Below are 26,695 nucleotides of genomic sequence, written 5' to 3'. Positions count from 1 at the left end.
ATGAACCAAAACCAGGACTGACAAATAATCTAAACAACTGTTTCTACAAGGTCCTCTTGCAGACTGCTTTGGTGACATTAAGAGTAGCCGCAGGTGGACTTTAATGGCTATACTGGTGAACATGCACATGGAGGTTATGGTCATGTTGCATGAAGGCTCTTAGTGTTCTGAGTCACAGATAGCCATTTGCAACATAAATTTCAGAATCCCAGCCACAAAGTTGAAGGACAAGTCAGCTAGACTTCCTAGTCAGAATGGAATAGTATGTAAATACGAAATTGTTAATACTAAATCCTTCTTTGCTGAAGAATGTGCCATTCGAAATAGACCAGAGATTAGTGACTTCAATTTAAGAGCTAAATGGATTCAGAGACAGAAGATGAATCAAAGAAGGATAATATGGAACATGAAAGATCTCTCTGCTAGACAAGAGTTCAAAATTAGGTAACACCTCTGATGAAAAGACAGTAAAAGCATAAAGGATAACTGCTGGCTCACGGTAGGTTGTTACATAGAAATTCTCAATCAGACTTGAAGATGAAGCAAAGTCCCAGACAAGTAGTGAGTGACACGGTGGATAGAGCAACAAAAGCCAAGAGACAGGCCTGGAAAGTGATGATCATGGAATATCAGGTAGCTAGGAGAGAAGCTGAAAGAAGTTTGCTAATGTTCTTTACCATGAGGATCAGAATAAAGTATACAAAATTGCAAGTGAAATGGGAGATAGCTGGTGAAAAGTGCACAATGAGAGTGGCACTGTCAATGATGTAGAAAAGAGGCATGAAAATTCCACAATGAATAGTTGCAGAGACAAGACTGGAAGATGGAGGGCTCCTTCAAATAGATCTAACAGAGCGTCCAGCCATTACAGTTGATCACTATATAGACAAAAGAGCTATTAAGGATAATGGAAACAGAAAAGAGCAGGACCACCAGGGATAGTTGCCAAGATGTTCAATGTATGACACGTTTGTTACATAGTGAATCAGGGATGTGTTATCCCCAATGAACGACTTATTTCCAACTGCTACAAGAACAAGGTTTTTCTAGAAAGCAGTAATTACAGAGGCATCAAATTGATGGATCAAGTAATGAAAATGATAATGTAGATTATATGTCCCAGTTAACTTAGGTGAGATGCAGTATAGCTTTGTGCTAGGGCAGAATACCACAAATACCCTCTTTATAAGGCATTTACTAGAAGCTTGCAATTAGGAATAAACCAATATAACAAGCATTTACCTGGAAAACTGGGAATAGATAAATGGCTTGTGAGAGCTATGCTGGCAAAAATCTTAGCAGGAATGTATACAAATTACTATAACTTTCACGTATTCTCAATATAGTCTGGCAGATTTGAACGTAAACATTCTAATCACTGTTGTATTTTGTCACAGGAGAACAAATTCTCCTTTATGATGGATGTGTGTTCACTCATCCGGTTTGTCAATTTTTGTGATGACTGAAACGAAGGAATAGTGTTGCTTCTGTGAAATTCTGTTTACTGCTGGGGAAAATGGCGGCTGAAACAGTTGTCATACCTCAAATAGCTTACAAGGATGCTGCCATGAGCAAAACAAGTTTACAAGTGGTTTTCATGCTTTAGGAATGGTCACCTGTTACTTGAAGACCAACTTTGTTCAGGACAACCATTGACCTCCAGAATGAATGAAAATGTCACAAAAATTCATGAATAGATTTTGGAGGACCGTCACCCAACAACTGATGAACTTGTTGATATGATTGGTGTGTCCTGGAGCTTCTGCCAACAAATTTTGAGCAAGAAATTGTGAATGAAAAGAGTTGCAGCAACATTTGTGCCTCGTTTGCTCATGAAAGATCAAAAGCAGTCATGACTGAATGAACAACTGGAAGTTGATCCAGACCATTTTTCAAAGGTCATCACTGGTGACAAAAGCTGGTGCTATGGCTACGACCCAGAAACAAAGCAGCAATCAAGTCAATGGAAGCATTCGATGTCACCATACCCCCAAAAAGCGCGTCAAGTGAACTCTAACGTCAAGATGATGCTGATTTATTTCATTGCTGCAAAAGGAATTGTCCACACAGAATTTGTTCCTGCTAGTCAAACTGTTAACCATTTTACTTGGCAGTTCTGAAGCATTTGCGAGATGTGGTGAGACGAAAACATCCCGACCTGTAGCAAAGTGGAGGGTGGTGGTATCATGACAATGTGCCTGTGCACACCGCCTTGAGTGTGAGACAGTTTTTGACCAAAAATGGCATGACCCCACTTATCCACCCTCCCTATTCGTCTGATCTTGCTCCCTGTGACTTTTTTTTTTGTTCCCCCAAATGAAAAGAGTCCTTAAAGGAAAACGTTTTGCAAATGTGGAAGAGGTGAAGAAAAAAAAAAAAAAAAGGGAGGCATTAAGAACATCACTTTGCAAGAGTTCCACAACTGCTTCAAGCAGTGGAAAAAATGTCTGGACTGATGCATCACTTCAAATGGAGAATACTTTGAAGGCAGAAAAGCTAAGCGAATAAAATAGTATTGCAAAATTCTGGTTTCTTTTGGGTACCCCCTTGCATAAAGGGTTAGAGGCATTTTGACACTGTTGTGTCTCAAATCTAACAAGAGGTGATGGTCTTGTTTATAACTTCAGCAAGCAAACTGTTTACTGATCCATGCTGATATCTGCCAAATCATCATATGAGCAGTGAGAATCAAAACAATGACTTTCACACATATATGACCACACACACACATTCTCAGTCTGTTCGGGAAGATTTGAACTTGAATATGCTAACTGCTGTTGTATTTCATCGCTGTGTGTGTGTATGGCAAATTTGCAGGCACAATAAGCACTAAAAATAAACAGACAATAGGCTCCCTCAAATGCTCAGTCAGATCATTAGAAGTAGTAGATAGCTTCTGTTACCTACGAAACCAAGTTAGCAGTAGTGAAGGGAGTTCTGAAAGTGTAGTTGCTAGGATAAGAATGCTCGGAGAGGTTCTACCTTTGTTGGTAACTAAGAGCCTTTCCCTCAGAGTGAAAGGTAGATTGTATGATACCTGTGTATGTACAGCTATGTTACATGGCAGTGAAATGTGGGCTTTGACTAGAGAGGACTTGCAAGGCTTGAAAGAAATGAGGCTAGCATGATCTGCTGGATGGGTAACGTCAGTGTGCATGCACAACAGAGTATAAGTGATTTAAGAGGAAAACTGGGTATAAGAGGCATCAAATGTGTGCCAGAGAGGACTGCACTGGTCTGGTCATGTGATGCATATGGATGAGGACAACTGCATAAAGATTTTCTGAGCTCTAATTGAGGAGGGTACCTGTGGAAGGGGCAGACCCAGGAAAACATGGGATGAAGTAGTGAGAAAGGATCTTCAGATGTTGGGCCTCACTCAGGAAATGACAAGGGACTGGGAGATGTGGCGATTTGCTGTACTTGATAAGACATGTCAAGCTAAGTAAAATTGATGTCTTCCATACATACAGACTTGTCCTTTCAGTTGCTGGTGCCATTTCAAAAGCACTCAGCACACTCTTAAGTGGTTGCCATTAGGAAGGGTATCTAACCATAGAAATCATCCCTAAACAGGCAACTGGAGTCTGGACAGCTTCCTGCTAGCCAGCTTCATGTCAAACCATTCAATCCATGTCAGCATGGAAAATGGACGTTAAACAATGTTGATGATGTTCAAATCTGCCAGAACACATGAAGAATATGCAAGCCATCATTTTGATTCATGCAGCTCACCATGCATGCAATGAATTATATACAAATTACTATAATCTGGGAAGTGGCTGTGCTTGATATACAAAACAGGAGCAGGTAGGAACTCCATGGTGTATACCTAATGGAGATTATTGATGTACAAAAGATGCAGTGAGATCACAGGTAGGGTGGCCAACTGCTAACAAGGCTTTCTTTGTAGTAGTTGATAGCTACTAGATGACCAAATCAGCAGTGGAAGTGTGTGTTGCATAAACTTAGCCATCAAAGAACAGGATAGGAAAAAAGTTTGTTATTTATGTTTGTGACAAGGATTTTCATAAAATGAAGGGCAGATTGTTTAGTGCTTGCATGCTCATGTGCTATATGTATTTGCAGAGGATGTGCAAAGGTGAAACAGAAATTAAACTAAAATGTTCAGTTGGATGTGATATGCCAGTATGCACAAACCTCGAAGTACAAATGAGTTAAGAGAAAGGGGGGAAAAAAAAAGGGTAGAAGAGGAATAAGATGTATGCAAAACAGTAGCTGCACAAGTATGGAGAGGTGACAAGATGAACAATGTTAGTAGTGTGAAGAAGTGGTGACAGCTGATGTCAAAGTCACCTCAGATCTAAGAATCAGTTTTAAAATTTCTCCACCATTATCCCAATGATTCAGTAAACTATGATTTTAGATTACTGAATCATTGGGATAAAAGATAAAGCTGCAATAAAAATTTGGATGCTCAATTCTAATTAAAGAAAATAACCGCAATCCCAGTTGGAATGGCTAAACTTTGCTAATGTCTTTGAGGAAGGAATAACTATTCCAAACTCCTGACTTTGAAGCCTCATTGAGGGGATCCTTAGAAGTAATAGAGAGCTTCCATTACCGAGGTGACCAAGTTAGCAGTGGAGGAGGAAGTTCCGAAAGCATAGTTGTAAGAGTAAGAATGGGCAAGGCAAAGTTCAGAGAGCCACTACCTTTGTAACAAAGGGCCACTCCCTCAGAGTTAAAGCAGATTGTACGATGCCTGTGTATGTATATATATATCTACACGTGCATGCATGCACACACATACAAAACATGGGCTATGACTACAGAGGACATGCAAAGGCTTGAAAGAAATGAAGTCAGTGTGCCCTGCTGGATGGGTAATGTCAACGAGCATGTAGAATAGAGTGTAAATGATTTAAGAGAAAAACTGGGTATAAGAGGCGTCCGATGTTGTGTGTGAGAGAGAAGACTGCGTTGTTTTTGTCATGATGCATGTGGATAAGGACAGCTGCATAAAGAAGTGCTGATCACTTGAAGTGGAGGGAACTTGTAGAAGGGGTAGATCTAGGAAGATGTCGGATGAAGTGGTGAGAAAGGATTTTTAGATGTTGGGCCTCACTGAGGAGATGACAGGGGACTGGGAGATGTGGCGATTTGCTGTACTTGAGAAGATATACCAAGCTAAGTAAAATCCCAGGCATCCATACATATATCCTTTACAGCCATGCTCCCACTCCCTCTCCCAACCAAGGTCTCTGTCTTGCCAGTCCTGGTGCCATGTAAAAGCTCCCAGCACACACTGTAAAGTGGTTGGCATTAGGAAGGGCATCCAACTGTACAACTGTAAAAACCATGCCAAAACAGACAATTAGAGCCTGGTGCAATTCTCTGGCTGTCCAGCTCCAGCCAAACTGATCAGCCCATGTCAGCATGGAAAACAGATGTTAAATGATGATATGTATCTACACATGCACATACGCACACACACACACACATTATAATTCTTGCTTTTGTGTCTTTGTAAACCTTTGCTATAGAAGATTTGGATTTGAAGGTATACGATACGCTTTCAGGACTTTGAACATCTGTGGATGGAATCAAAAGCCTTCTGGAACTCAACGGTTTTGCTAGTATTACTTTGACCTCTTCAATTAACCTCAGAGTCAGAATGTGCATTGCTGTGGATCTACCAGGTTGGAATCCATTCTGATTTTTTTGTAGATGTTTATCAATACTTGGCTGTAGTCTGTTAAGGACCATTTTGTTGATGAGTTTGGCTACTATTGAAGATAATGCAATACTTCTATAGTTCTATGTAATGCACAAGAGCTTAGAAGGAAAGAGAATGAACTGGGGTTTAAATTGGAAAGATGGAGAAGTAGAGGAGTTACACCAAAAATACTTACAGACCTAGACCTTGCAGATGATATTGCTCTTATCTTTGAAGAGATACATTGGGCACAGGAAGTGCTCAATAGACTAGAATTTGAAGCTGCAAAGGTTAGCCCGTACTGAAACTCAGATAACATAATACCAAACATGTATTCACAATCCTGAGCAACCAAATCACTTCTTTGCAAGAAAAGGAAAAGAACTTAAGGAAGTTACTAACTTCAAGTACTTTGGTGTATGGAAGGCACTTGTTTGGAGTGCGTTTCACAAACTGCATAAAATCTAGAGTTCTTAGATGGCATGTAAATTGAAAATTAGGTTGTTTGTCTCTATGGTAGAGTCAATTTTATTATGTGATGCTGAAACTTGGACCCCTCACCAAAAAGCTTATAAAACAAATAAATGGCTGCTACACAAGAATGTTAAGAATGGCTCTGAACGTTACATGGAGAGCTCATTTAACCAGTAAGGAACTTTGTCAAGGTCTACTCAAACTGACTGAGAAGATTCAGCAGAGAAGAATGATAATTGCTGGTCATTGAGTCAGGCACCCAGAAGGACCTGTGTGTCAACTGATCTTATGGCAGTCAGTTGAAGGAAGAAAATATCTAACCTATGTGAATAACTTGCTCCAGGACAGTGGAATGGCAAATGTTGATGAATTAAGAACATGCATGGGGTACCATGATGGATGGTGTGCTCATATGAAATCATTGAAGCATGCAAGAGGATGACCAAACTACACGTTAGTGGTCAACGTTATTTTTTAAAAATGTACCTTAATCCCCTGAGATTGCAGATACTATTTCTGAATCTCTTTGATTCTTTAGATGTGCTGGCCTCCTGATAATTAATCGATATTAATTAATATATGATTAATTACCAGACTTTATAATAATATTTTACCCATTACCTCATACTGAATATATACGACGCAGTAAATATTTTCTGCAGATATATTCCTGAAATTAGCGCGCCAAAACGAAGACTTTTGAATTTTACCATTAAGCTGTAATTAGCAGAACCATATGCACGCGCACCCATGGCGGTGGGCAACTCTGTATACGATTCTGATGATTACGGTTACATTACAAATCAGGCTGAAGAGGAATGGACAATCGGTAAGAATTGTTAAATCCGAAACCGGTACCTGTTTAAGAATGCCTTTTTAGGTGATTTTAAATGTCTTGCCCGCTCACGTTTTGGTATGCTGTTATATTTCATGTTGAGAAAAATTTAGGTCTTAATAGACACAAGATGTGATCTATTTCTAGCACATTAATTGTCCACGTTAGTGGTCAACGTTATTTTTTTAAAATGTACCTTAATCCCCTGAGATTGCAGATATTATTTCTGAATCTCTTTGATTCTTTAGATGTGCTGGCCTCCTGATAATTAATCAATATTCATTAATATATGATTAATTACCAGACTTTATAATAATATGTATATATGATAGGTAGATCTGCTCAATTAAGGATGATGTAGAGCTAAACAATAACCCTAGTAATACCTTCTGGACCACTAGGAAGAATATCCTGCTACAAAATCCACCCTAAACAATTCAGGAGAGTGTGTAAAAAAAAAAAAAAGGGGCAGTAAACAACTATTACATCTGTTGGTCACAAAGAGTTTCTCTTGTGAAGGACCGATCATATTAACACTTGTGTAAGAATTTTGCAAAATTGAAGGTAATAACCCAAGGATATTGAGTGTGGCAGACATGTGAAGTTTGGAAAGACATGAGGTGTGCATTGCATTCTTCACTAAGTTATGTCAGTGAGCATGAACAATGGAAGACAACAGAGCTGAGAGAGAAAACAGGTATTAAAAAATCATCTCTAATCTCTAAGTGAGAAAACTGCTGCTGGCTGGTACAGATGTGTTTTGCATGAAGGATGAAAGGTGGGTGAAGGAAAATAAAGCAATTCAAGTGAGTTTGTACAAGAGGAAAATGTGGTAAGTGAGAATGAAGGTGGGGTGTCCTATGGGATGACCTAGATGAGAGAATGAAGGTGATAATGACAAAGGACAACAAGTAGAGGAAAGCTGTGATGGAGCAGACCTGACCAATCCAGACCAACATGAACAAATGGATGTAAAAAGAATTATGATGGAACAATTCCCAAATCATTATTTATTAGTGATATTTGTTTTTCTAGTGACGATAAAAGCATAGGAAAAAAAGTCAGACTCTTCATATGCCTTGTTAGATATCAATTATAACTTTCATTGAAGAGGGAGGAAAAGCTTAAGGAGTAGTTGCCTCTATTGGAAACAAAGGCTTTCTTCCACTGTGAAACATGCGAGGAGACACCTGCATGTTAATGAGACACGAGCAGTGATCAAAAATACTGAGAGAAAGATGAAGTTAGAATGATTAATTGGATGTATACAGAAGAGATGATGACTGATGACTTGAGGATGAAATGGTGTAGTAAATCTTAGAATGTCAGGACTCAGATAGTGATAAGAGACAATAATGACTAGTGTTGTCATATATACCAGATACATCCAAGGTTTATGATGTCAAGTTCTCAAGTTAGTGGTGTAGCAGGAAAGCAGAGAGAATACCCTTCTATATTTAAGAGATGAGGAATTATGTACATTATTTACATTTGATGGATATTTGTCCTCATCTTGTTTGTTGTTAACACGTTTCGGCTGATATACCCTCCAGCCTTCATTAGGTGTCTTGGGGGAAATTTTGAACCTGGGTTCTCATTCCTAAGGTATTTTTCAATATTATTATTATTATTATTATTATTATTCAGGTCACTGCCTGGAATCAAACTTGGAATCTTGGGGTTAGTAGCCCGTGCTCTTAACCACTATGCCATATGCCCGTGGGCAATTATGGAATGCATTTTAGGGCTTATAAATCTAATATTTTCCTATCCTTCCTTAATCTATTAAGCAACAACTACCCCAAAAACATACTATCTACTCCAATTATGAAGAAAAGAGAGGATGAAACCAATAGACTGTCTACAGTCTGTCTATGTGAAAGGCCTCTCCAAAAAGATACAAAAGACATGTGGCCCATATGACATCAGGACAGTATTCAAGAGTAATACAACACTTTGCAAATATCTCCTTCAGGTAAAACCACCACTAGAAGAGAATATGACCAAAAACTGTGCGTACTCCATCCCATGCAGCTGTGGTAGGTTACACAAAGGCGAAACATGCTACCTCCTCAAAATAAGGGTAGAGGAACATCGTAAAGCTGTGACATGGGAGATATTGATAAATCAGGTATAGCTGATAATGTATGGAAAAATGGAGACCACCTCCCCCTGTGGGATGAAGTTAAAATAATAGACATAGAACACCACAGGAAAATACGAAAACTAAAAGAAGCAGCACATATGCTAGGACACAACCTCCTAAGCAGACCAAGTGCAGATATGAACAGCATATGGGAACCGGTATTAAGGAAGGATAGGAAAATATTAGATTTATAAGCCCTGAAATTCACTCCATAAATTGCTCATGGACATATGGTGTAGTGGTTAAGAGCGCAGGCTACAAACTCCAAGTTTCCAAGTTTGATTCCAGGCAGTGACCTGAACGACAACGAAAATATCTTAGGAATAAGAACCCAGGTTTGAAATCCACCCTCCCCAAGACACCTGATGAAGGCTGGAGGGTATATCAGCTGAAACGTGTCTACAACAAACAAGACGAGGACAAATATCCATCAAATGTAAATAATGCAGAGAATACCTTCTCTATAAATATACAAGGTTGTACCATTATCAACACCACAAACATCATTTAACGTCTATTTTCCATGCTGGCATGGGTTGGGTTGTTGGACAGGATTCAACAGGCTGCAGGGTTACACTGAGCTTCAGTTTCAGCTTTGGCATGGTTTCTATGACTAGATGGCCTTCTAACACCAAGCACTTTACAGTGACTACTGGGTATTTTTTTTTCTGTCACCAGCACTACTGAAGTTACCAAGTAACTTGCAAGGCAGTCCAACTAAGTGGAAGGAGTATTTGAGAAGGGAGCTGGCTTTATATCAAGTTTGAGAGGCTGAAGTATGATAAAAAGGATGGGCACCGGTCTCTTACTATATAGAGGAAATACATGGCCATCCTACATTGTATAAGGGTGGGTGGGAGTAGCTGGGAAGAAGATAAAGATGGAAGTGATGGTGTACCCTTGCAAAGTCATCATTATCCTCATCATCAATATTTAACATCTGTTTTCCATGTTGGCATGGGTTGGACAGCATGACAGGAACTGCCAAGAGCAAGGGCAGCACCAGGTTTCATAGTCTGTTTTGGCTTGGTTTCTAGGGCTGGATGCCCTTCCTTAACATCAACCACTTTACAGAGTGTACTGGGCACTTCTTATTTGGCACCATCACTAGATGATTCTGTAGTGTGACATTTTAAAGAATTTTAGAGATCCTTTCATTTTAAATGAAGGTTATTTGAGTAGTCATAAATAACTAGTAAGGGTCTAATACAAATGGTTGGTCAAAGAATATAAAGAAAAGAGGAAGACTGTTCAACAATACTTTTACAAAAAGTGGAGTGCAGTGTTACACTACAATATTGAAAAGAGCTGAGAAAGTGATGAATTGTGAAATTTTCATTGATGTAGTATCTCAACATTAACTATGTCTTGCTATTTGGGTACTGAAGGATATCTGTCCACATCCAATACCTCCAGCCTCACTGCCCTCCCATTACAATACCTGTGTGATAAAGTATATCACTTGATTCAGTACCCTTACTACCACTCCACTCTACTACAATTCTACTCCTACCCATCTTACTAACCCTCACCCACCATAATCTTCTATCATTCTCTCTCTTTTACCATCACTGCTATTTCATCAGGGTGCGCATATGCTATTTTTCTATTACCAACATGTAGCTATTAGTGACTCCCTATCTTAACACCTTCTCATCCCTATCATAGTTTACCCTTATTACATTTACCTTAAAAGAATAGAGACAGTGTAGAGAGGAATTTTTGGTCTTGCAACTTCACTAGTGCTGGTGCCATGATAAAATGCTCCTAGTGCACTCTGTAGTGGATGCAAAAGAACTCAGTCATTGAAACCATGCAAAAATGGAACATGCCCACAAAAGAGTGCAATAATTGAGCAACAACTGACTTGGATCCATGTCAGCATGAAAACCAAATGTAAAATCAGTGCTTCACAGAAAAGTTGTGCTCTCCCTGTTTCTTTACTTGCAACAGTCCCAGTTTATCTTAATTTTTGAAGGCTTTTTTATATTTACAACTATTTGGTTAACTCATCTCTTTAACTTCACACATCAATATTATCTGCCACATCAGATTCAGTATTACCCAACCTGTCTTTTTCAGAACAGCATTTCTTCTCCACCACATTAATCTGCAACAATTATTCAAAATAAATACTAACCCCAGGAATAATTCATCTCAGTTACTCTGGGGGCAGTGCACCTTCCCAAATCAACACACAGAGAAAATAAAATAGTTTAACTTACCAGGTCCACTAAGCATAGCTTTTATGGTTCCTGATGTGAGAGCATGGTCTCTTTTGACAATAAATTCATGACCATCAGAAGAGACCAGTTTTACATACATGGCATTAGGGCCCTCACAGCTGCCATAGGTTTTCTCTTCCTCCTTTTCATCCTTAGGATCGGACATTTTCATTAGGATTTTATACAATATTCAAGCCTGGTAATTAAAAGAAATTGACAGGATTTTAGAATTATCTCAAAAGTGACAGATAAAACCAACAACGTTACTTGTAGTAATCAGATCAGTTCAATTAATAAACTAGTGGAGGGAATACCTGGTGACACCAAGATTAATGAAATAAAATTACCCAATAGATGCAGGCATGGCTGTGTGGTAAGAAGCTTGCTTCCCAACCACATGGTTCCGGGTTTAGTTCTACTGTGTGGCACCTTGAGTAAGTGTCTTCTACTACAGCCTTGGGCTGACCAATACCGTGTGTGTGGATTTGGTTGATGGAAACTGAAAGAAACCTGTCGTATATATATATATATATATATATATATATACATACGTGTATGTGTGTGTGTGTCTCTTTGTGTTTGCCCCCCAGTACTGCTTGACAACTGGTGTTGGTTCGGCAAAAGAGACTGACAGAATAAGTACCACCCTTATCAAAGAAATAAGTACTGGGGTTGTTTCATTCAACTAATAAGTTCTTCAAGGTGGTGCCCCAGCATGGCTGCAATCTAATGACTGAAACAAGTAAAAAGAAAAAAAAAAAAAAAGATAACTAGCACTATTCACATGATTTATACAACAGTCTATATGAAAACCCCTAAAATATACACCAGAATGTATTTTTTTTATGGGAGATTTTTCTGTCATTTGAGACCAAATCTTTTGTTAGAGAGAGAAAATATATTTGTACCCTTTGATAGGTGAAGGACAAAACTTTTTCTCTCTCTGACAAAAGTCTAAAATGTAAAGAAATTCTAACTTGAAACTTCACTATAGATGTCATCTTTCTAGTGAGACAACAGAAATACCCATCTGTGAATAAACCATTCTACATACCATTGCTGATCTGGGGAAGGCCTTTGATAGAGCATCATGCTCTGTAATCTGGTAGTCTAAGGAAACTAAGGGTAGATGAATAGCTTGTGAATTCTGGGCAAGCCGTCTAGAGAGGTGTAGTCAACAAAGGTGAGAGTTAGCAGTAAGTACAGCAACACATTTAACAAGCAGGAAAGGTCTATTATGATTCAATTCTCAGCTTCTTCCTGTTTATTATAATCCTTTTGGTCATCATGGAAGAATTTAAGACTGGTTGCAAGTTGAGAACTCCTGTATGCCTATGACCTCATTTAGCTACAAGCTAAATCTGTAAATTACAGAAGAAACTTCAGACACGAAAGCAAAACCTTATCAAATACATAAGTTTTAGTAAATAGGAAAGAAAGTAGGATCCTATTGCCATCAGAAAATGGCCATGTTCAATATATAGAAAAAGAGTAGGTAGAAATTCCATTCAATGTATCCAGTGTCTCACAAGAAGTGTAGTAGAATCATAAGAAAGCTGACAAAGAGGTAGAATTCATATATGAAAAATGCACAAGCGCACCAACAGTATGAATACAAATTTAGATACTTTCAATGACTTGGAAGGCTCTCTAGAAGTAGTTGATATGTCATGTCACCTAAGTTATCAAATTAGCAGAGGGAAATGGGTGCTGCAAAAGCAGAGTAACCAAAGAAAGAACAGAGTGGAAAAAAATTGAGAAAGCTATTACTTCAGGAGTTTTTCTCTTCAAGTGGAGAGCAGATTATATGATGCTTGTATATGAAGCATAATGTTGTATGGTAGTGAATGTGGAGCAGCTGTGATGGCTACAAAGAAATGAAGTGAGTAAACATTGGTAAACTATTGCACTTAATGAATAAAATACAAATGTTGTGAGTGAAAATCTGGATATAACAGAAATCAGTTGTTCTGTGATCAGCCATATAAACTTGGCAAAATGGAAGTTGGGGTGTTTATCTGCATTCAGGTCTCTTTCTAATGTTTTTAAGTCTTGATTGGTTGCTACCTTTTATCTCCTTGATTATTTTTGTAATAAATGATGACACTGGATGTGCCCATATTCGATCCCTACTACCATCACTACTCTCTCCTACCATGCCATTAGATGTAGTCATATTCAATTCTTTCTACATTCTTATTTATTGCTAACCATCATTCATTACCCTTCCTCCTCATCACATCCTTCATGCTACCTGTCCCTGCTTCTATTTTACCCACCTTGATCACTTTATTGCCCCTATCAATCAGTCCCTCCATCACATTCTTTTTCTTCTGTCACCTTCAAACCCTAGTTCTCTCTCTTTACTCATGTACTTATCCACTTGGTCATTTGCCTTGAATAAATAGAGAGAGCACTGAACAGATAGAGAGGATTCTTTACTTGCTGGCAACAAGACACTATCTAGTGCAAATGGTATACTTTAAGGTATTCAATAATAGAAACCATCTGAAAGATAACATTTCATACAAGCAAGATATGGTCCTCCAACCTAATTAAGAAGGCAATAATTCTAAATGAGAACTGAGTCAGACTATATCAACTCACCCACTTCATACTAGTATGGAAAACAGGTGAAAAATGATGCTGGTGCTAGAACAAATACACAAATCCAAAGCCCTAATAATTCTAACAATCCAGTTAACTTAGTTTCTGTACATGAACAACCTCAATGTACAAGTTTAAATCAGTGTAGTTGCATTTGCTGCACACATCTACCACCACTTTCACGAGTTAAAAGTAATTCCCCTACTTATTCTTCTAAAATGAAGGGCTTGTGTCAGTGAACTTAATCACTAGTTTATTAATGCTTCTTTATTGCAGTTGGAAGGATGATTGGCAAAATTAACCTATCTGGAACTTGTAATTTGAAACAAGATGCAAAAATCAGATACTGTAAAGTATCCCATCTCACACTCCTACATGCCATCTCTATTACAACCCCTATCACTATAGCCATTATTTGCATGTACCATACTTCTGCTAATTGTTTTAGGTGCCTATGTAGTTGCAAGGAAACATAGATGTTCTTTCAGTGCTTCCACCCTTGACTTGAACAAACGTCAAGGATGGGACAGCTAGAGGAAGAGAGAGCTGCTCCAACACTGAGCTGATACTCATTTCAGCAGAGTAGACTGGAGCAACATAAAATGAAGTACCTTGCTCAAGGACATAACAACCCACCTGGTCCAAGAATACACTGAAAGCTTTATGAGCATAAGTCAACCACCCTAACCACTAGACCATGCTCTTTCATTACAAAAACAATAATTTCTTACACCACGATGAAGTGAGAGTTGGGGATAAAAAAAAAATCTAAGCAAATGGAGAATTTCATGTTTTCCTTTATGCCATTAAAGACTTATGACAATTTTTTTTTCGTTGAAAATAGAAGCTATGTTGCAGACTAAGTTTACTACAATTTTAACTCTGCACCAATACATTAACTATAAGAAGGAAAAAAAATGTTCAGAAACCAACCAAGCAATTAGATAATCACCTACCACTCAGGTGAACACAAGCCAGTTAGATTTCATTTCCAAGAAGAGAGACAGCTGAGATTATAAATACCAAGTACCCTCCCCATCCTGATGAAAAAGCATACCACTCATATTGACTAGCAATCAGGACCTCAGGATAAGAAGCAGACAAACTCAGAGACAGAAGACAATATGTAGAAGGAAGGTATAAAAGCTAAAAGATCTCTTTACCAAATGAACTTTCATGCATTAGGGGATATCTATAACAAGGGAAGAGATAGAGAACTGTGACAGAACAACTAGGCAAGATATAAAGCCAAAGAGACAAGTCAAGAAGGAATGAAGGAAAGGTGGGGTAGAGCAAGGAATGATGTGAGGTAGCTGGAAGGTAGGTACATCTGGCAAGGAAAGAAGCTAAACTTATATGCCTGTGTTAACTGAATGTTACTAGGAAAAAGTGCATAAGATATGATACTGGTACTTGTCTTTACCAATTCTGAGAAGAAAGAGGTATGAAATTGATATAAATCGTTGTTGAATGAAAAGAATATATGAAGAAAAAGAGGCGTTGTTCCAAAAGGGGGACAAGCTATTGGTTTGATTGCTACAAGGTAGAAAGATATAAAATGGGTGCTAGGTGATGATGCTAAAGTTTCTTTCCAGAATACTATACTTCATAGTTTGGTAGTCACTAATAAAACTGAAGATGAATGAATTGTGAAAATAGTGAAAGCTATGTACAAAGGTGTGCCAACAAAGTGGCATATAAGTAGGTATTCATCAGGGCTCAGTTGTCAGCCCTTATATAGTTCTCCAGGTCATAACAGGAATTCAAGAGCAGCTGACTATGGAAATTCTTGTATGTTAATGACTTAGTTCTCACAGTCAAATGAATCACAGAATTAAACATGCAAGTTCCAAACACTGAAGTAGGTCCTAGAATTGAGAGGCTTAAATCTCAAACTTGTAGTTAAGATCAATTCTAAAAAAGGAATTGGTAGGAACTCTGTATATCTAAGGTAAACAACAGGTAGAAGGAAAGGTGCAGTGGGATCTCTGTCAGGCTGACTGAGGATTTCATATGCAATAAATTAACTAGCAGTAAGATGTCTTTCAACCATCAAAATACCTTACTAGAATTCACTGATAGCTTCTGTTACCTAGGTGACCTAATGAGCAGTGTTGATGAGGGGAGCAAAATCACTGAAACCAGATTAAGGACTCATTGTTTTAATGTCCACTTTTCCATGCTTGCATGGATCAGATGGAAGTTGTTGAGGCATATATTTTTATGGCTGCAATCCCTTCCTGTCACCAAAATTTACTGTTTCCAAATAAGGCAATATTTCCTCATGATCAGACATATTTTCACAGAATATTGGAAATGAAAGACATCACTTGCATGATGGTGACACTCATTTACAACTATCATGTGATGTCAAGGAGACAGAAACACATACCGTGTGTATGGACACTCACATACTTACTTGAGTATATATGGATTATCCTTCCAGTTATGCACACACCCACATGTACAGAGCAAATACACTCAACATATATATAAAATCACATAATGGTTCATTCTGGCATGCAGTCCATGGTCCACTGTAGGCTCAAGATCCAGCACAAGGAAGGTTCCAAGTGTGGTGTACTATAAATAACACAAATGAGATGAGGTTTATTACAGCTGCTTCAGATGTGTTTTTTATTGATAAACAAATCAATTACATCATGTAAAAAAAAAAAAAGAAAAAGTCTTCTTTAGGTGAAATACAAATTAAAATAGACTTTAACATTTAGGATTTTTCACACAAAGAGTATAGAATGGATACTGACTCATCTCAGTGTTAGTTGAGAAAGTCAATATGCATTCTATACTCTTTGTGTGAAAAATCCTAAATGTTAAATTTTATTTTAATTTGTAATTCACCCGAAGAAAACTTTTTTACATGATGTAATTGATTTGTTCATCAATAAAAAACACATCTGAAACAGCTGTAGTGAACCTCAGCCCATTTGTTGTATCATTTATACATACACACACACAACAGGCTTCCTTCAGTTTCCATCAATGAAATCCACTTACAAGTCCCTGGTCAGCTTGGGGTTACAATTGAAGACACCTGCCCAAGGTGCCACACAGCTATTTATGTATTATACTTAGAGTATCTACACAGTTGACAAGCAAATTAGTGGTTTTCGTCTAAGATACAATCATATGTGCATGTGTTTTGTGTTGTGTACGTGCAAGTATGTATGAATGTTGACACTGCATGGCTTTGTTTGTCAATATCTGAGTAATATTGTAGTATGTTCACACATATTGTTGACATTACAACCAGTCACTCAGTGCTTTCAAAGACTTTACTTGAATTGCCTCAAATAAGTTCCCCTCCAAGCAATACTAGCATAGAAAGGTGGACATTAAACGAAAGAATGAACAGGAGTTGTACAGTTATTTTTATCTTTTACTTGTTTCAAACATTTGACTGCAGCCATGATGCCAGTACTTATTTTTAAGTCTGGTATTCATGTGATTGGTCTCTTGTACTAAACCTCGAAGTTAAGGGATGTAAAAAAGCAGCAAAGAGGGACAAACACCTCTTTATCTTTTACTTTTTCAGCCATTGGACTACATCCATGCAAGGGGCTTTAGTGGAATGAACTGACCCCAGCACTTACCACCAAATTCCAGGGGAACAAACACAAAGATGCAGATACACACATACAGAAATACACAATGGGCCTCAGTCAGCCTCTGTCTACTAAATCCACTCAGAAGGTTTTGGTTGACCTGAGACCCAACTGAAAAAATGTCAGGGGACTATTGTTTTTGCAGGCAACAAAGACCTTCTCTGTCTGAGTGAAGGATAGATTGTATGAAATTGCATACATGTATTCCATGTCCTAACATGGGAACTGAATATGGAGAATATGAAAAGGCTGAAAAGAAAGGGGTTAAACATGCTTTGTTGAATGTTTAATGAGAACATACATGAATGACAGAATATGTGCAGTAAGAAAAATTGGGATTCAGTGGTATCAGCTGTAGTTTGCAAGAGACAAGACTGCACTGTTACTGCTTGCAATCCATGTGGAAAGAACCTGCAGAAGAGTGTGGTTGGCTCCTGGATTGCAACAAGTGGCAAGACAGTGTTGAAATAAATCCATCCAAACAATGCCAACAGAGAAAAGCATAAGTGGAAATGATGAATCCATGAAAAATATACAGAAACAAATATGAATTATATTGCTGGACTATAACATTTAAATTAACCATAGACCAGGCTAGCTGCTCTAGAGCCTCCCAACGTCTATTGGCAAATATTACTTCTTACAGTTCATCCTCTTAAAATCTGAAGTAAATTTAATAGATACCTTGGTACTAATACAACACTAAACAAAAATAAAAGTCAGGCTATTATTATACTTACAACTGTAGCAAAACACAAATATGAGATAGGTTAATAATTTAATTAGATTCTCATCAAACTCCATCACAAATGACATCTCACATGCTAGTAAGAGTTTTCCCAACATGAAGAAAGCCTAGTAATGTCTGTGCTTCTCTATAACCCTAAGAACTTTTCTTGTAAAGCACAAAATATTGACATCCCATTTACCAGTTTTCTTAGTTAATGCTGAAACTTTGAGTCTTTATAATAACAAAACAAGTATCAATATCATTAAAAAAGTGGCTATTTGAAGACACCAAAGAATTATCTTAAGATGTTGCTCCCTAATAAATTCCCTCCTCTAGGTAATTTCTTAGCACAGCCTTGTTAATGGTTGGTCTCTCCAGATTCTTTTTAGGTACAATTATCGAACCATTTGATTGACATGGTTACATTAATGCAATCACTGGAGGTTTTAAAGTTTCTCACTGTGTTGCACATTTAAGAAGAAAACATCAGCTTCTCTGACAAGTAATATACTGAATCACAAATATTTAACCTTAACAAAGATGTAAAACAGCTCAAGAACGAACATTTAAATAGGAATTTAAGTTTTAGAAGTCAATACAGGTGTAAACAAAAGGAACTTTTATGGTTGATCCAAATACTCATCAGCTGAATTCTTCAAAATCACATCCTACCGTCTTAAAAAGGTCATATTGAGCAAACAATTCCAGATTATTGGTCAACACACAATCAGGACTAATCTTGGGCTAAAATACCAACACGATTCAGTCGAAATTCATTAACAAAATTATGAAAACAAAAATGACAATCATCAAGTTGATTTCATTAACTTGTGTTTAAATTCCAGAGGAATAATAAACACACAAGATGGAGTGTTTTTAGGGAGATTTGGCTGTTATTTTGATGTAGTCCTAGTTATATGATGGCCATGTCTGGATTATCTGTGATCATAATGCTCATTGGCGATTGCTTTGAACTATTACTACGTATAAATATTACCTCCGTGTCTAACCCAAATACTCAATTTATTTCTTAATATACGGTTTAAATATAAAGTAGTCATACATCAAAGAACTTCATAATCTTATCAAATGTCTTCACATTTTTAAGAGATGTTAGGGCGTGATTTGAGGTAGATCTAGCTGCTATTTCTAGCAGGTTGAGCGGTGAAGATGGACCACAATTTAATAACAGAAAATAGAATACAAACACACTCACACAAATATATATATATGCTAATCTAAAGGAAATTATCAATATTAATGCTAAAATAAATAAACAAAACAGATAACTATATGGATATAAAGCAGTAAGGGAGCTGTAGTGGATTAAATCAACTCCAGAACTGGGATTTAACTTCATCGGCTCAAGAAGCAGTGATTACTGACTAGCTTAATATTTGTCATGTAGTAAGCATGATCAAAGGCATTCCAGTCTCGATCATCCCTCCGTTAGTGTTTGATCTACCTTAGATAACATTAACCAAATTGTATTTCCATTTTTAAAATGATGATTGAAGGAGATTTGGCTACTATTTCTAACAAGTCGTGTGAGCAAGTAGATGCTCTCTTGTTGGCTGTTAATAAAAGTAATTTCGGTGGTTTTTTTTTGTTTTTTTTTAACGAAAGGAAATTAGTAAATAAACTATTGACCAATCACCCAGTTCATTGCCCTTTTCCATGAGGTAGTGATAGCTATTCTGAAAGTCTACCTCGCGAATATAATAGTTTATTTACTAATCCTTTTGTAAATAAATGGTTGCCAATAACAGGAAAGCACCGTAATTTCGTCGAAGTCAAAATGAAAGGCAAAGTAAAACCACGTGAAACGTAGACAACACTTATTGCTACAAGACATTCTAATTCAAATGCAAACAGCATGAGTAGCGTAATTGTTTCAAGCCGGAATCGAAATATCGTCACAAGGATGAGAATAGGATGAGAGACAAAGTCCACTCTTACAAGAAATTTCTTTTATAGAGAGAAAATCGGAGATATATGAAGGCAAAGTAAGATGTGTGCGGTTCGATCCTACGGCAAGGACAGAAATGATCTCATGCTAAATAACAATAGCTAAATACCACAGTAACATTGTCAGTAGAAAGACATAAATTAGTGTTGAGTTCTATAAATGCATCAACAATGCAATCAATACATTACACATAGATTGTGTGTGCCAGAGGAGTAACAAGTATTTTTCACTATATATATTAGAAAGAGCAAAGTATCTACAGACATAATTGTCATTATACTTTCCAACAAAATCTTATTAATTCAGAACAAATTTGTATTTGATAGGATTTGGTCAGTCTTAAAAAACAAAACAACAAAAACAGAACCACAAAACAAACGCAACGAAAACATTAACTCATCTGATATTTACATGACTTTACAAATCAAATCAACAGACAAGCATATATAGACATTGATACACAGAGAAATGCCTACAATTAAATAAGTAAATCAAGAATTTTGACTATGGAATATGCAATAGTCCTAGGTAAGTATTTTAACTGTGTATTACAGAGTAGAAACCAGAGTTTCAAAAGATCTTTCAAGCAAATCTTTCACAGTTAAAGTCTTGTGGTTTTTAAACCTTATAATAAAGTACCATACACATACACCTTATATATAGAAACATAGTCCGATTATGCGAACAGCGGTAGGGGAAAAGAAGATAATTACCCGGGTATTTCAATGTAGAGAGAGTTAAGCAGAGAAAACACAACAGTCGACCATCTCCTCTCTCTCCTTACTACTAACAAGGCAACCAGACACACACACACGTACACATACACACACAGTTCGTAGGACCACTTATAACATCGCAAAAAATAAAGACATTAATTATTGGCAGAGCTTTAAAATGAATATTTAAAAAATCAGCACCTTTCCCTAGCTACTTCTTTTTTTATTCGAATACATTTTGATAAGAAAGAAATTAAAAAGTAAAATGATTAATTACATAAATGAAATAATAATTACAAAAAAAATAATGAGATAAAGAGAGAAAGTACGGCAGCGACCTCACAGAACATGGCGACGAGGCTATATAAAATGTTCGTCCAATATATATCAATGTATTGTATGATGAAATATCAGTTATTCTTGTGTAGCTACAGTTCAGTCTTCATTGAAACAGACCTAAGAGGAAAGGTGTTCCATTCATGACTATCCTAGTCATCTGTGGTATATCATTGTCCAATGTGTCCTTTCCTTTTTAAGACAGTACAGCGTCATGAGGGAGATTTTGCTACTCTTTCTAATAGGTCGAACAACAACATAGAGATTCCTTTGTTGGTTGAGTGAAAGGATGTGATTCAAGGCAGATTTGGTTGCTTTATCTGGCAGGACAATGAGGGAAGCTTAGAGACTTCCTTCATTGGTTCGATAGGACAAGATTTATTGGTGAAATATGACGAAATAAAATGTACATCAATGTAATTGATAGATGCGATGGCAGGTAAGGTTAATGAATTCAGTGACGAAATGGCATAATAATAAATGTACGGTAACGTACATTTTATAAATATTTATTTAAATAGATTTGGCACAGACTTTCACGCGACTGTAAATATTGGAGAAACTGCATACGAATAGTATCTTACTATTTCGTTTACTAACAACTGTAAACTATATCGGTGGAAAAAGAATACAGACGGTTCACTACAAATCAGCGGACAGTGACTGACTTGTCACTATTAAAGGGATCCTTCAACGGGGTGATGGACCTTGCTAACTCCCAAAGAAGCGTGCATTTCAACGTGCTGTAACCAGCAATTGAAACAAAATCACCGGAAGATGACTATCCCTTTTAGGAGTGATTGCCAGATATGATATAAGCGAATTAAGAAACGTTTGTAATAAGAGCACACATACAGCAAGAAAAATGAAATATTATTTTAGCACCACAGAGAGAGAGATCAGCTGAACGGGTTTAATCGATATCCCTAGTACATTGTCAACTAAGGTGGGATCAAAGGTAGAATTGGCTTCCGGCAGGATATGGACTGAGAATATAAAACACGTATTTAAATACTGAAAAGAGTACAGCGGTTCTATCATTTCTAAAGAAATAAGTTGAACATCATGACTTACGAAAACGAAACCAATATGTGTATGTGTGTGAGAGAGAGAAAGAGAGAGTGTGTGTCAAGTGAATCGATCAATCTCGTTGAATTCTGGAAGGATGTAAGTGAATGTACCTCTATAGCAGGGTTTACATTCAGAACAATGGAAGTGAGCAGGTTACAGTGAAATATCTGTTTCAACGTCTTTGCGAACTAAGTCAGCAAAGCGGTTTCGAACCTCGATTGAAGCACGTTCATTTACGCCGCTAACGCTGCTCCCACTTACCGCTGCACTAAACTATAGGGTTTTTTCCAAATCAAGAGAAATAGATAGTTCATCTACCTTGCATATCTGGACCGCCTTTACAATGAGAATGACGGTGAGATTAGTTAACAGCATATATTAAAAACAAATAAATAAACGATTGTAAGATGCTTAATCAATTTCGTCCAGTTACATATGTATATTGTTTATGACGAGCACTAGCCCAGCTTCCGGCGAGACGAGACCACAAGCAAGGTTTCAATACCCAGTTACATCTACAATCATTTCAATTAACTTATGTCGGTTCATGACCTTGGGAAAGGCATGAACGTCGACAATTCCCGATTTTACCCTGTTTATCGAAAGTCAATATACCTAAATCACCCAATGACACAGTTTGCTCTCTAAATTGACTCTATCACCTGTGAGATGAGTAGAGATAAATGAAATATTAATTAAGTGAATCAGAAAGTGTATATCTCTATCTCAGTAAGCATGCAAGGTGCCATTATTCTTACCTGTTAGGAGGAGAGTTCCTATAGACACTGACTCACACTCAGGTAGCGAACAACAATTTCGCTGCCTGTTTTATGTTTTCTTCTACCCCTGACTAACGAAATTACAGAAGAACGTCAGGTTTTTATATGGCAGAGACGAAAAAACCTGAACCGGAAGTTGTAGACTGATTCATAGTTTCGTATCAGATCTTCATACACTCTTTAGATTCGATTTATAGACAATATTACTGCAACATTTTCTCAGACAGAAAATATTAACTATTTTAAATAATATACGTTACATGTAATTCCTTGTTTATTAAATGTTGACTTTACGTTCCCAATTTTTAATGATTCATATTATTTTAAAACAAACTCAAAATACTCAATTTATCTCTAAAAATAACTTTCAATTGTTTTCCTTAAGGAAAGACATGCATATGCCCAGTATGCCTTACAACTGCTTTCGAAAAAAACAAAACGAAAAAACTGTGACCTATGTGAGAGGAATATTGTTAATGTTCTGCATACAATGATATTTCAGATCATTAAACACAGAGAAACTAACTCACATGTGAAGGTGTAATATATGTATTGGCATGAATTTCTTTTCTTGTAGAAAATTATTTCTATTTTAAATGAATTCAACAAATAAAATTTTTTTGTTAGTTATTAAATTCTATCTTGAGTGTATATTAAGGTGTAAGGAGAAATCAAAATTATGGAGAAAAAATTGAATATATAAACATTTTTTTGCTGTCAGGTCATCAAAGACTGAGCTTTGGATTCACTCAGCACTAATTTCCTTTCTCAGGTCCCAAAAAGTAGTTATATTTCATTCCAGAATACATGCTTTCCAAGCAAGAAGGGTGGACTATTTTTGAAAGACATTCTACAATTATTGAAATACTCTTATAAAAATTGTGGATTAAAAGAAAATTACATTCTTTTTTGTTAGCAGAGGCAACATGAAGGGAATCTGCCTATGTCCTTTGTAGAAGCCTGAAGATCAGTGAAATTAATGCTTTAATGTCCTGTTTAAACTTGCAGATTGAGAGGGGAAAAACACATAAAACATGTGCAGGGGAGGTATTCTAGAGAACTTCTAGGAGATAGAACTGGGTACAGTAGTTGGACACAATATGGTGATGAAAGAAAGAGAAACAAAGGAGGAGCAATAGTATGAAATCAACCAGCAGAGGTCACTGTTGAGTGAGAGAAAAGGTGGAGAAAGTCAGCACCAGGTCTGTGGGACCAGATATTCATGTGTGTTGGTGAGCAACTTTGTGCCAGTTGAGTGGTTTTTCTCTGGATGCAGTTCAGCAATATTCCAGATGTGGTAGCAGTATCCCATGGTGAATATTATAGGAGTTTTGTAGTGAGGTAGTCACTGTTGGGTTTGAAGTATTTTCTGACTTTGAAGAGAAAGGCCAGTCTTTGAGATATAGTCTTAGCTATGTTATCTATACATAAACAGACACACATATATGTTAAAATGAAAAATAAAATCTTTTCAAATTATGAATTACCTGCTTGTGTAATTGGTTAACATGGTTGCTTGGTAAGATATATATGTAGTATGAATCCCATGTATGGATCTGTTTTTCAAATTGGTGCTGATAATGTCTAATAATGAAAGCTTTTCACACCTAAATAGGTGTGAAAATTTTTAATAAATGTTGGGCACAGGTATGGTTTTATTGTCAGGAATTTTATTTCATAACCAACAATGCTGTTTTGGATCCAAGTACTTGCTGTAGCTCCTGGGTAAGTGTTTTCCATGGCAGTATTTGGATCATGACGATTTGATTTAGCTCTAAAGAATTCTTATCAAATTAGACACCAAGCAAGTGCTTCTCAGAAGTGTCTTTTTCTTTTGGAAGGGAGGGCACAAAGAATAGGCATGGCAGCAGAAAACAATTAACAAGAGATGCTACGTCACAAATGTAAGAAAAAAGGTAATTTTTTTTTCTGGTGGTGTAAATACTGGACTAACCCACAGACTGTCATTATAAAGTAATAAACTAATCTCAAACACAATATTTTTTAAGCTTTCCAGTTTTACTTGAGCATCCTTTGTCTTATGCACTTGCTAAAATTGTAATTAATCATTAATCAATGTAAACTTTAATTGATAATAAAATGACAGTTTTATTAAAGCTGATATTACTAAGTTTAGTCATTAAGCCATCCAGAGGTAACATTGTGATGTTATCAAAACAGCTTAATTCCCAAGTTTCGGGAACATGTATAATTCATATTTGACATGTTAAAAAGTTGTGCGAACAGCTGTTATATGTCTCAGCATTCTTCAGTGGTATTTAAGTTTAATGACTGAAGCTTCCTAGTGTTGTCAATTTTTGCTTGCCAGAAGATTCTACCTGGTACAGACTCCACTATTTAACTCCAGATATAAAACCTATTGTTACACCTACTCAGAGGGTTTTTGTGAATAATTGAAAATGTATAAAACAAGAAGTAAAATAACAAATCAAAGAAGGCATCATCGAACTAGTTAACTTTCCAATAAGGGCTCAGGTTGTAGTAAGGAAAGAAAAATTACAAACATCTTGTCACCCCTACTCTTCTTGATGCTTCTCCTGCACCTGCCATTCATAAGTTCGTACATATTATATTGTAGCATTTACATTCTAGTTGAAATATGCCAATTATCAAATACCACTGACCCTTACACTGCTTTTGAAGCTTTGGGATAATTTTTTCAGTATACAAAACTTTTGTTTATTATGCCATTTTTAGTCACATTGGTAGCAAAGGTACAGCGAGAATGAAAAGAAAGTGAGAAAGTAATTGGGGGATGAACAATTGAGGTATTAGTGATAAAGGCCCAGTAATAGAGGCATGGGTGGTACTAGACAGATAAATGATAGAGATAAGAGAGAGAGAGGAGTGAATGATAGCGTTAGAGAGACGAGAGGCTGTCAAAGCAACCAGAGACATACACTTGACAATATACATGCATGAATACATACTTATATGTATATACACATACCTGTATACATGTACACACATATATATATATTACAAAACTACAAGCCTATATATATATATACACAATCTTAACATCCATTTCACCATCTCTGCATGGGTGGATGGGTTTTCTCTAGCACAGTGTTACCAATCAGTGTAGTCTACAGTCTTTTGTCAACTCTTCAGTGAGATAAAACAACATCAGATCTGATGTTGTTTTGTATGTGCTCTAATCACATGTGAAGTTTACCTTCTCTGTTAGCCTGCCCATGATCCCTCTTGAGCATCCATAATTTACATTGAGTACACAGCATGGAATCCCTATCTACTACTCTTCATCAAGTATGGCCATTTTTCTGATGTTAATAGGGTTCTGTTTTCTCTTCTAACAAATACTCTAGATTTTGCTAAGTTTACTTTGAGGCCTCTTTACATTGAACTAAGAATACTATGCAGCTGTGTCTTACTGAACTGTCATTTGTTAAAGCAACGAGAGAGATCAGTCAAATAGCTTTTTCATGATGTAGTATCTAAATCCTTATTCTGCTAGCT

General features: G+C 36.9%; 1 protein-coding gene across 4 annotated transcripts in view; it reads right to left on the bottom strand.

Annotated features, from left to right (window-relative positions):
- LOC106875372 (elongin-C) overlaps nucleotides 1-23,270 on the bottom strand; it is a 45,977-nt gene extending 22,707 nt beyond the window's left edge. Inside the window, exons 1-3 of one of the 4 annotated variants that reach the window (XM_089362591.1) lie at nucleotides 21,006-21,083; nucleotides 11,708-11,859; nucleotides 11,361-11,556 (exon numbers count right to left, since the gene is read on the bottom strand). In XM_089362591.1, coding sequence (XP_089218717.1) covers nucleotides 11,361-11,532 — 172 coding nt within the window. In that variant the 5' untranslated portion in view covers nucleotides 11,533-11,556; nucleotides 11,708-11,859; nucleotides 21,006-21,083. Of the gene's footprint in view, nucleotides 1-11,360; nucleotides 11,557-11,707; nucleotides 11,860-21,005; nucleotides 21,084-22,733; nucleotides 22,939-23,173 lie in introns of those variants that run through there. The other 3 variants (XM_089362589.1, XM_089362592.1, XM_089362590.1) reach the window with 3 other exon arrangements.
- Between the last annotated feature and the right edge of the window lie 3,425 nt (nucleotides 23,271-26,695).

This window comes from Octopus bimaculoides, chromosome 14, assembly GCF_046866305.1.
Source record: "Octopus bimaculoides isolate indiv1 chromosome 14, ASM4686630v1, whole genome shotgun sequence".
Lineage (NCBI taxonomy): Eukaryota > Metazoa > Mollusca > Cephalopoda > Octopoda > Octopodidae > Octopus > Octopus bimaculoides.
Note: the sequence above shows the minus strand (reverse complement) of the source record. Positions and strands in the feature narration are given on the sequence as shown.